At 34.2% G+C, this 12,788-nt stretch overlaps 1 protein-coding gene across 2 annotated transcripts in view; it reads left to right on the top strand.

Moving 5' to 3' along the window:
* The window catches only part of baiap2l1a (BAR/IMD domain containing adaptor protein 2 like 1a), a 48,223-nt gene that overhangs the window by 6,442 nt on the left and 28,993 nt on the right, over window positions 1-12,788 (top strand). For both annotated transcript variants that reach the window (XM_056469609.1, XM_056469608.1), the window contains exons 4-6: window positions 8,563-8,624; window positions 10,854-10,925; window positions 11,032-11,166. In XM_056469609.1, coding sequence (XP_056325584.1) covers window positions 8,563-8,624; window positions 10,854-10,925; window positions 11,032-11,166 — 269 coding nt within the window. The remainder of the gene's footprint in view (window positions 1-8,562; window positions 8,625-10,853; window positions 10,926-11,031; window positions 11,167-12,788) is intronic.

Here is a 12,788-nt window from a genome sequence, read left to right as displayed (position 1 = left end):
AATGCAGCAAACCTTTTGGAAGCATTAAAAACGTCCAAGAAGATGTCCAAAATCTTTACACATAATGACACAGAGACTTTTTATAGAATGCATGTCACTGATGAGAAAATGAAGGATGTCGACTGTATGATGACTGAAATTGCCAAACAACCTTAAACAATCACTGAATAGAATGAAGAATGGAAGGGAGGACTGAATGAATGAAGGGCAGAACAAGGAATGGAAAGAAGGAGCTAATGAATGAATGAAGGAAGGAAGGACCAAATCAATGAAGGAAAGAGACAAGGAAGGACTGACAAAACTACAGAACGATGGAAGGAATGAACAAATGACTGAATGAACGAAGGAACAAAAGAATGAAGGAACGAATGAATGACTGAACGAATGAAGGGAGGAACGAAGGAAGGAACAAATTAACGAACAAACAAACAAACAAATGAATGAAGTAGGGACAGAACAAACAAACAATGGAAGGAAGGAACAAACGAATATTGGAAGTTCACTAAATGCAGAATGTTGCGGTTACACATGCCTGCACAAAATGCATGTAAACATCAATTTTTATTCCCTATTCTTGAGTACTTTTAGAATAACTACTTTTACAACAGATACTTTTACTCTACTTGCACCACATTTTTGGGCAAGTAATGTTACTTTTACTTGAGTATAATGTTTTCAGTACTCTTTCTACCTCTGCTGTTTTGGAACACACTAGATTATAGATATTCTTAAAATTCACAGACAGAAACTAACATTTAAAAATCATTATTTTAATTTCACCTGACCTTTAATGATACTGGTAACAGGCCATTACACTTATCAACCCCAAGGGGAGCCATGTAAGAAACTTTCATAGCATTGCTTTAATTTACTCACCTTCAAGCCATGGAAGATATAGATGGCTTTTTTTATCATAAGAACATTAAAGACGATTTTTAGGCCCTTGGTCATTCGTATAATTCAAGTCAATGGTTACCGTTTTTTTTTTTTTTAGATAAAAAATCAGAGTGTCTGCAGGGTCTTAATTTTAGGCCTTTAAAAAATCTTTTAAATTCACTGAAATATTGTGTCGTAGGTCTCAAATCCTTTTAAACAGGTATTCATTTTCCTTTAATTGTCCATGTAATGCTACCCAATCACTCATCACATCACCAGTAATACATCTCAATAAAACTTTTAACAAAAGCTTTATTCTTCAACACTAGCAATTATCTTCCTTGCAAAAACATTAGTTTAAATGTTCTCCATGTTTAGTGTATAGCTACCTGATGAGGACACTGATATGGACAGATTGCTGTGCATATATTTAATTTATTATGGTTTTTAAAAATTGTCAATGAAAAAAATAAAAAGTTATGTTGAAAAAAGTCTATGTATACAACTAGAGTTTGCTTGTTTTGGATCATAATTTAAAGAAATAACTTTTTTTTTTTTTTTGATGGGGCAAGTAAAATCTTTTGTCCCAACTGGGCCATTAGAAAAAAATCCTTAGTGTTTAGCCCTTTATGAGTCTGAAAATTTATTCATAATAGTCTTAAAGTCTTTATTTATATTTGTGAAACCTGCAGAAACCCTGAAAATTAACGCATACAAACAAGTCCAAATCAATCCTTGTAGGAACTTAGGAAGCAAAACAATCAGTCTTTGTAAAACGCATGCATACTAATTGATACACACTTTCAAATAAAGCCTAGTATTTAGGTAGTTCAAACATTTAAGTGGCAGAAAACATATGCAATAATATTTGTCTCTTTCAGAAGTTGATGTAATTTTAAAGTGTTTTCTGTTGAATGACACTGAGAGAAGCAACTTTATAACACTTTCAACAACGTTTTTATATATAATATAATATAATTTCATTAGGTTTCCTGTAAAATGACAGTTGCTCCCTTGTTTGTGGATGCAGGAAGCTTTTTCAACCTGGGTAGGAAAATCCAGGCGGAAAACCCCAAAATAGCTGCAGTCTAATAGAACGCCTCTGTCACACAATGCTTTTCCAGTACACTCCTTAAGCCAGCTTAACAGGCGTTAAAGTATTGAATCATTCTGAGATTTTCTTCAACTCTTCTTGTGATTTGTAGTTTAAATATTTACTTTTCTGTTAGTCATTATGACGAACTGATGCATCAGTGCTTTTCGTTTAAACCCTAGGAAAGCATTTTTGCCATTAGAGGACAACAAACACATACGTTTGATGGTGAAGTTGTGATGTAACAAAAATAGTGGCAGATCTTTGCATTCCAATCAACAACAACCTGATTGTTTAGCAGTCTGGCATACGCCATCAGAAACCATCTGTTGTTTCTGTTGGAAGATCAAGTTATGACATTTTGATTATATTGCAAGGTTTAAAAAGCAAAAGAAAAACATACTCTGGCATGTAAAAGTTTGGGAACCTCTTGCAGAATCTTTAAAAAATGTGCACATTTTTAACAAAATAAGACATGCTTTTTATTTTTATAGTACTGTCCTGAAGAATATATTGTACATTAAATAGTCCACAAGGCATAAAATATCTAAAATAATTAAAATGACCTATTGGGAATTTTTGGTTTTTAATACTGTGTGTTTACTTTCATGATCGATGAACTACCTTTGATTTATTGTTCTTCATTTTTTTCATCATCTTTTGCAGATTTGAACCATTTGATTTTGAGATGTTACTTTTATAATCAAACTCGGCTTTAAAAAAGGTTCATATGGTTCATAGATCTAAATCTGAAGATCAAAATAAATTATACTTAATTTGCCTTTAGAAAACATGCATGAATGTTCTGTTACTTTCAAAGAGCAGTATTGAATGGGCTAAAAAAAATACAAAAATTGTTCTTGTTCAAAAGCTTAATGCACCATGTTTCCTTCTGAAGCATCAGTGAGCATTTGAACTTTTTTTGTATAGTCCTTTTTGAGTCCCTTAATTATCCTCAGTGTGAAAAGATGGATGTCAAAATCATACAGTCACTGCTGGAAAGGGTTCAAATATGAAAAATATGTTGGAAAAATGAAGAATCTGCAGGACCTGGAGGATTTTTCTGAAGAACAGCAAAACAAAGCTTTAGATCATTCAGATAACCACACGCAGTATGAAGAACTAAGTGTTGCCAAACATTTGAAGAGGGGGGTATTTTAATTGTTTCAGCAATTTTTCTTTTTCTTTTCATTTTGTAAAATATCTTTCCTGTGAGAGTACTAAATGCAAAAATGACATTCATTTTGTATGATCTCTCTTATTTAGTTAAATTATTCACATTTTTGCAGAATTTGCAAGGGGTCTCTTTAAACATTCGCATAAAACTGTATACTGATGAATCATTCACTATAAGATCAATAAAAAAAAAATCTGCAAACTTTACGATACATTTCTTTAACTTTTTATATGCTTTTTTTTGTACTTGTTTTGTTAACTAATATTTATTGCACAACATTTAAATGAAAAAGTTTATATGGGCTATAATGGTAACTTAATCAAATAGTAACTTGGGTACTGCTTTTTAAAGAGAGAGGGTAAATTTTATTTTCACTATGAATCACGTCCAATCAAAAATATCAAAGCCAAGTTTGACTTTGTTACCATTCTAATCCATATATGCATTACTAATATTAGTTTATTTATTTATTTATTGCCTTTTGGCCAGCATGAATTCAATATTCTTACATAAAACATACATGAAAATGATTTTCCTGCAACAACTTTCCTTTCCTGCTGATGTCACTTAGACAGTATGTGCTATAATATTACCTGTCAAAATAGTTATTTAGCCATTGTTTTTAAATTCAAATTTTGTTCATACCAAAATGAAAAATAAAATGTTTTTTTCCTCTTATTTAATATCCTGTTTCACTTACAGAAGCACTATTTCCTCTATATGAGATTATACATATTATAAAAAATGTCAGTTTGTTGTTCACATTCATATTGTAGTACAGCATTAATAGATCATAGAGAGATGGAAAACCAAAACCCAGAGTTTGTATTTATGTTTTACCTTAAAAATACAATAGTATTTGAATTTAGTACTTTAAAAATACAATGCTGTACCTCTTATATTACACAAATAAATACAGCTGCACTTGAAGGATTTATATCGTCACAGCTCAGGTGTCAGTTGCTCTTGTGCAATATTAACTTGGTATTAAAAACCTCATCTGTCATGCTCAGGAAACCCTCTTCCTTGTTATAGGAATTCATGGCATCATATGTACGATTTTTTTTTTTAACACAAAAAGAGGTTGTATAACATCTATTATACATCAGTTTTGTTATCAGTATGATGTGTCAATTGTAGGGAAAAAAGCATTGTTTACATTCAAACAGTAATCAGTTTTTTAATATTATTTTGGAAGCAACCTTCTAAAAATAAAACTATCCTGACTGTGTAGGGCAAATTTGGTGGATTGAGGTGCGTTTGTAAATAGATATTTTCCTCATTAAAGTATGCATTTCAGAAATCGTTCATTATAAATCAAATCAGTGCTTTTCAAACTGGCCCAACTCATAATTAATGAATTTTATTTCCAATTGTAGTCAAACGTGCTACCAATTAACATGAAGTGACATTGAAATTAAAGATGGGGTCACAATGGGATATATAGGGAAGCTTGTTCCTGCCACAAAAAAAAAAAAAGATTTAGGGATATATGGTTTGACCAAATTTTATTTTATTACACAATATAATATTACACAGTAATTTGGTAAACATGGTGATGATACGTTTCACAATATAGTTCTTTAAATAGGTAGTTGTTCCAAAAAATCAACAATAAGTCTTAAAATAAATAAACTTATATACTTTTGTAACTATTTAAAAGACGCCTTTTTAGGCTTCGATCCAAATTGTGCTACAGTATTTTGGTGACTGTCGCTTTAAATTCAAATGAGATTGTGCTTTTAGCCTTCTTTTCAAAAAAGGGCTTGGCTACAAACGCCTACACAACTTATTTGTGAAAAACTGAAACTGTCAAAAGAAGTGGCTCAAAAGAAGGCAGTCTATGGAGACTACAATGTTAATTTGTGCATCCTAAAACTATACATTTGTGACGGCTGCTTCTCACTCAGGACTGTCTATGCTAATGAGATCGTCAGTAATGGGCAGGAATTTTCTACTCCGAATGCATTTACAAAGGAAGAATGTCAAAGTGTTTCTGCAGACTGTTTTTATAAAGTGGGATTATAAAAAAATTTGAATAATTATTTTTTTAGCATTAGAAGCTGGCTATTTTACACACTGTTGCCACCCAGCTGTGTTTAAAAGTCTTAAAGTGATTTTTACATAATATTTTTACATAACTTTTAAATGATTGATGACTTCAGGCACATTGCCGAGGCCCCGTTTTTCAAAAGTAATCCACTTGGATTTTGGATAAGGGATTGGATCAAATCTTGAAAATGGGTTTTTCAAAAGAAATAATGGACATAATCATAATTGCATAATCGCATTTTATATATATATATTTTATCTAATATTTTAAATCACTTTCAACAATTGCAAAAAGAGACTGAAAGGGCAAAGACACAGCTTCGTCTGGCAGAGGAACAACTGACTCTGACCAAACCGCAGCAAACCAAGTCCAGACTTTAGATCCGCCTCCTAAAGGCTACACTCAGACAAGCTGGTCTCTCCAGATCAGATGAGGAAGTCTGAAATTGTTGTGGAGTTTTTGACATTAAGTCTTTTTTTTATTCAATACATCTAAATTTGAAACTTGTTATAAATATTCTCAATGTACGGTGTTTGTGTTGTAGGTCAGATAAGTGGACTGCTGAAAGAGGATGGGGTGGGGGTTTTCTGGTTTTTAGTTTGTTTTAAATGTGTGTGCTTTTCATTTTAAGTAAAAATAAAGTTATATTGACCCCACACTGGCTATTCTACTTGTTGCTCTTTACATATCTATAGTTCAACATTGTGATTTCCTATCCTGTTTGAGCACTGGTTATCCAGATTTAGTGATCCTGAAAAGTTCCTATCCGGATCAGATTGATCCAATCCGATGTTGCTTTGAAAAACTGGCTCAAAAAGTTAGCTGGTTTACGTGATCACGGATTACAAAAACAGGATTACTAAATCCGGATCAATTTTATCCGGATTAAACCTTTAAAAAAACCAGGCCCAGGATGTCATAACTGAGGGGGCATTTTGATCTCATAGGGGGGCACTAGACCTGGTGATTGATTTTGATCCCTGTTGTTCCTTCCCTTTAGGCTATTTATACACTTATTTTTTTTATTACTTAGCATTACTGCCTAATTTACTGATTTAAGGCAGTAATATACTTTTTATAGTAATAATATTATGCACATTTGTGCTATTGCTGATTTTGTCAATGAAGGTTATGCAACGAGAGTTTACATAAACGCAGATGGATCATGGCTTCAGCACCAAACGAGGGGTTTAAATTATTCTTTTCTTCTCCTTATTTCTTTCCGTTTTACTGCAAATTATATAAATGTTTAAAGCCTTAAGTAAAGACGTCAAACTATGCCCACACGTGCAAACTAACCCACGGTTAAACTATTCTTATAATCTGTAAATAAATATAGTGAAATCTGCATAACGGAGTCATTACATTTATGCAGCCTTACCCAACCAATCATTTATCAGTGTTTGGAAAAAGATAGACTAAATGCAACAATTTAATGTCATTTAAAAAAAAAAGTAGTTAATGTGCTCCTTCGATACATTTTAAGGCATTAGTGTAGCAAAGCAGAGTCTGTCTATCTACCTCAAAAGAAAAAAATAAATTTACAGTTGTTACTGTGAAAATTGGTTGCATTTTGGCATGGATAACACGCAACTCAATAGGCTGTATAACTTTTCTTATAATTTTAATGGTAAAAATAAAGCTTTATGTTAGGCTATCATGAGTGAGTTTTTTTTTTTTCGTGAAATGGTCCGGTTGGCATTTGTAAAAACACCATCAAAAGCTATTAGGCCTACCCATCATTTTATTTATTTATTTTTTTTTGCCTATTTTAATAAGTTGTTTTCAGGTTACATTTTTACTTTTAGTGCTATAAGCTAGGTCAAAATATAATCGATATGCTAACTGTATTTTAGCAGTTTAAACAGGCCTACAATATATTTTCTGGTGATATGAGCAAATAGAAGTTTAGCCTCAATTACATATTTTTTTAAAAATTATCATTCAGCCTGCAGCTCGTGAGAGGTTGATTCGCAGCAAATCCACTTAGGACTCGCGCACTAGGCTTTATACCCATTTCATCTATAACACTGTAAACTTGACTTCGCAGGCCGATCATCTTTAAACTCAAAAGGCATTTTTAAGTGTCCTAACTTGAGACTGCTGCTGCATAATGGCTTGTTCCTTTTAAAAAAAAATGAGAGCAAACATTAAAAAGGGTTCTGCGTTTTGTCAATTTTATAGCTTAATTGTAATAATATTAATAATAATGAATATAATAATTTATTATGATATTAATTATAGTGTAGCCTACTGTGGGACTATGCAGTGTCCAACTAAACATTTTATTAGACTGCTCTAATATTAACCCCTAACTAAAAAGCTAATATGAAAAATGACTAGCAGTTGCGTCTCTGCTGAAATAAATAAAATTTTGCTCTTTTTTTCCTTTAGAGCTCAGAGTTGTATTTAAAGAATTCGTTAACCAAAACATGAAATTAATTAGGCTGCTCGCCTTCATGTCACCTACTAGTGCAGTTTTCTCCTGTGTCAGTTTAGAATGCACCTCTGCTGCAGCGTGCGCGTTTATATGCGCACACCCTGATCTGACACGGGGACCAGATCTCTGGACTATTGCTTTTAATTTCACAATTTTCATAATTCAATTGCTTTTTCATATTATAAAATAGCTAAATTTGTGTTCTGAAGGTTGGAAGGACGGGAGTGTTAGTAATTGACAAAGAATTTTTAGTTTTGGTTGAACTAATTCTTTATGAAAACTAAGGTGGCACAAATTCTTTCTGAGGGGGCAATGTCCCCTTTTGCCGTAGCGCCGGCCCTGGATGACTTTCTCTCCTGTGGGTGTGTAAATTAACAATAAATTTTCATTTTTTGGTGAACTACAAAAATTTGATGTATTAATACTGGTTCTTCTGCATTTGTAGGCACTAATGTAAATTTATTTAGGCTTACATTGCCTTTGATGCCCTGTAATCTCTGTAAGGATGTCCCCTTTATGCATCATCTCTGGGCTTCTGGAAACAGAGCAGGCTCTGACACTGTCAGTACAAATATTACATTTACAGACTCATTCCACTGACCCTGCCATGCTAATGAAGCTATTATAACTGCTAGATGAGTGATAATGCTGCAGCTTGGCTCCGTTTGCTTGCTGTAATGTTTGTTTTTATGAGCAACACTAATGGAGCCACAGCAAGATGAAACGACACTGATCTTATGGAGTAGGAGAGATGCATGCTAAAGGTGTAGTCACAAAGGAACACATAAAATTTAAAGTATAGCTTTCTGAAGAGCAACTTTGAACTGATACCAACTTTTGATGGAAACAAAACAAACAAAAAAAACATAAATATGATTATCATTGCAAATGCTGTTGCAATAATGTGCAATTTTTCTTTTCAGGAGTGGTGTTAATGGAGATTTCTGAAGTGCACAAGAATGCCCAATTGGAGATGGAGGAGTCTGTAAGTACTGTACATTCATGGCCCTTCTTCTGGTTTTGGATGTTAATTTGCTGAAATGTTTTTTTTTTTTTCAATATGTTAAAACATGTTTTTCTCTTATTTATCTTCCAATTAAGATAAAGCTTAACTTGCATTCTCTAAATTCTGCAAGTGCAATTTAAGAGATGTTTATATAGATGCATATAATGGTAAAATGATTATGATAATATACAGTGGTGAAAAGAAAAAGAGTTTGCCCCTTACTGATTTCTTACTTTTTTGCATCCTTGTCACACTTCAATGTTTCAGATCATCAAACAAATTTAAATATTAGTCAAAGACAACACAAGTAGATACAGCATTGCAGGTGTTTAATGGAGGTTTTCATTATTAAGAAATTCTAATGAAAAGAGTTTGCCACCACCCCTTACAGCATAAAATATCTATTTAAACTTGGGGTTCAATTTCTCTAGCCACATCTAGGCCTGATTACTGCCATACCTGTTCGCAGTCAAGAAATCTTAAGAAAATCTGAAGTGATCCAAAGAAAATAAATAGAAATAGAGAAAGAAAATAATTGAGATCTACCAGTTTGGAAAAGGTTAAAAAGCAATTTCTAAAGCTTTGGGACTGCAGTAAACCACAGTGAGAGCTATTTTCTACAAATGACAAAAATATGGAACAGCGGCGACCCTTCCCAGCAGTGGCCTGCTGATCAACATTACCCCAAGAGCGAAGCAACAACTCATTCAAGAGGTCAGAGAAAACACCACAACATCCAAAGAACTACAGGCCTCACTTGACTAAGTTAAAGTGAGTGTTCATGACTCCACCATAAGAAAGAGAATGGGCAGAAATGGTCTGCATGGCAGAGTTCCAAGATGAAAACCACAGATGAGCAAAAGCAACATAAAGGCCTGTCTCAGTTTGGCCAAAGACATATTGATGATGTCCAGTACTGTTGGGCAATTCTCTGTGAACTGACAAGACAAAAGTTTAAATTGTTGAAACGTGTTTTCCCATTACAGTATGTGTGGCACAAAAGTAACAATGCATTTCTGAAATAGAACATCAAACCAACAGTAAAATGGGGTGGTGATGCTAGTGTGACGGTGTGGTGCTGTTTTGCTGCTTCGGGATTTGGACTTCCTGCAGTGATAAATAGAACCATTCTGCTGTGTGCCAAAATGGGAGAATTTCTAAAGGAGAATGTCCGTCCATCTGTTAGTGACTTCAAGCTGAAGTGAATGTGCGTTCTGCGGCAGGACAATGATCCAAAGCACACCAGCAAGTCCACTTCTGAATGCCTGAGAAAAAACTAAATGAACACTTTGGAGTGGCCTAGTCAATGTCCTGATCTGAATCCAATTAAGATGTCGTTGCATAACCTTGAAAATGCGGTTCATGCACAAAAAGCCTCCAATGTGGCTGAATTACCACAATTCTGCAATGATGAGTGGGCCAAAATACCTCCAGAGCGCTGTAACAGACTCATTGAAAGTTAGCGAAAATGCTTGATTGCAGTTGTTGCTGCTAAAGGTGGTCCAACCAGTTATTAAGTGTAGGGCAAAACACTTTTTTACACAGGGTTATGTAGTTTTGTATTTTTACCCCTTAATAATAAAAACCTTCATTTCAAAACTGCACGATGTGTTTACTTGTGTTATCTTTTGATTAATATTCAAATTTGTTTGATGTGAGAAACCTGCATATATAAAAATTGTGGAGGATTGAGCGGAAATGAAAAATGGAGTAATGGTTGCTGAAAATGCAGCATTGAAATCACAGCAAGAAATTACTTTTGAAAAGTATGATGATCTTTCACCATCACCAGATTTTAAACGTGTGTAAATGGGTATACTTAAGAGCAGTACTAAAGCAGGAAATGTTATTGGAAAACTCCCATGAGCTTGACATTATAAATAATATGAGCATATTTTGCCTTGGGATAATGTGTGTGCTGAACTTATCTGCGGTATGTGACTACTGAGGGCTGACCTTCTGCTCTCTTGACTTTCAGAGTGATCCTTCCTCCAAAGCCATTTTTTTTATCAGATGATCTTAGGTATTCCTATTCACAGTGTTATGAATATTTAACCACTGAAGTTGATAAGATTATTCGTTTTGGTTAAATGTTCTACATAGTCACGTTATCGTAGCTTTGGAATTGATAAGATCTCATGCAATTTTTCTGTTACTGATTTTTATCAATTCTGTGATGCTTTGTCTATATAAATCTTGTGGTTACAGTTCAAGAGGTTCCACAAAGAGCTCATTGCTGAACTGGAAAAGAAAACTGACATGGATACCAAGTACATGAATGTAAGTATTGAAGATTTCTTTCTTTGTTACTTAAGTATTTTGAATGTTCCACTTATCTATGCAAGGAGAGATATTCATGAGCACTGTGGAATTACATTCCCTTTAGGCCACTTTTAAAAGATACCAGTCAGAACACAAATTGAAGCAAGACTTCCTGGACAAATCACAGGCTGACCTGAAGAAACTACGAAGAAAAAGTCAAGGGAAACATTCGTCCAAATACGAGATCAAAGAAAATGAGGTGAGTTTTTGTGTGTGCATGCATTTTATTGGTCTGGGAATATTTTGTTTGATTATTTAGGTGCATACAAAACAGCTCTTTAGTTCATAGACTGACATTAATAATATTATTATTATTTTTGCTTTTTTTATAAACAAATGGGCTTTTAAAGGGATAGTTCACCGAAAGATGATCATTTATTCACCCTTGACTTCTTCCAAACTGGTTTGAGTTATTTTTTTAAGAATGATGGAAATAAGTAACCTTTGATTCCATAGTATTTGTTTTTCCTACTATGAGTGCCAATGGTCAACATTTTTCCATACATCATTTTCTTGTATTACGTTTTTAAGTGAACTATCCCTTTAATTTCTTAGTAAACAGTGATTCTGACAACTTTCACCCATCCCCCAACAACCACAGCTAATAAAAGGCTGAGGGTGGAGCCATAAGAAAGAGCTGAACACTATTGGCTGCTCGTGTGATGATGACATCACAGACAAAGCATTTGAAATCTCTCTGAAAGCGGGATCTGAAGGGAGGTCAATCCAGGCTCTCAATGATCCCTGTGGCTCTGCGCTGGTTGTGGAAATTGATCCAAAACAAACCATTAGGACTGGCTAAGATTGGCAATAAAAATGGGAGAAAGTGGTTAGACCTGTGTACTAAAAGCTGCAGAAAAATAGAAATCAATAAATCAATTCTCTCTGAAAGTGTTCAAGAGAGCATTTGAAAGCATCGTCAATCAGCTGATCTGTCAGAAGATTGATCACTCGTATACCTGCATGGTTCAGCAGATAGATGTGGCTTTAATATGCTGTCTTGTTCGTGCAAAAGCAGGGTGAAGCGAGTGCAATAATAAGCATTCTAGCCAATCACAAACATTTCTGTTGAGCTCCTAAACACAATGGCCATTCAGCTCATGACTTGGTCACTCATTGGCTGCAGCTTGTCACTACATCTAGCCCAACAATGACTGGTCTGCTGTATTCAGCATGCTAGATATTGGATTTTTGTCTGCAAGGTGTCGGCGATGCGCCAGCGGGTCTCTCTGATGTGTCGTTCAGTAGTTCACCCACAAAGACCACTGACCGCCAGTCACCCACAGACTTACCCACGATCTCAGCCCTATCTTTCTGAGAGGATGCAAATTGGGTTTAAAATCCTGTAGTGTGTACTAGAGATTAAAGTCATAATGAAATGGTAGCAACACATCTTTGCTTCAGGCTCTATACAGGCTCTAGCGTTTGCTACAGCTGCCAATGGCTGTGGAGAAAATTTACAGTCCATAAATATTTTTTGATAACCATGAATGGCATGTGAATAATTTCATTAGAAACATGCAGAACTATTTGGGCAAATCCAACAACTGTAAAATTAAATAACAAATATTTCTGGTTCTCTTTTGGTTACAACAAATTTTAAAACCAGTTTCATTGCAAACTTGGGAAAGGTGCCTGCTTTTTATATAAATGACTTAAACTCACAGCACTATTGCAGGACAATCTTGATTATCAGTGTTTAAAGAGTTTTCATCTATCATGCAATTTTCTAGAATATCATGCAATTTTATAAGGTCTATTTCAGACATTGAAAGTCAGGGATTTTTTTTAGAAGTCATAGAATATCATGGTTTCTTATTT

Source organism: Danio aesculapii, chromosome 12 (assembly GCF_903798145.1).
Source record: "Danio aesculapii chromosome 12, fDanAes4.1, whole genome shotgun sequence".
NCBI lineage: Eukaryota > Metazoa > Chordata > Actinopteri > Cypriniformes > Danionidae > Danio > Danio aesculapii.
This window is presented reverse-complemented; position numbering and strand designations above follow the sequence as displayed.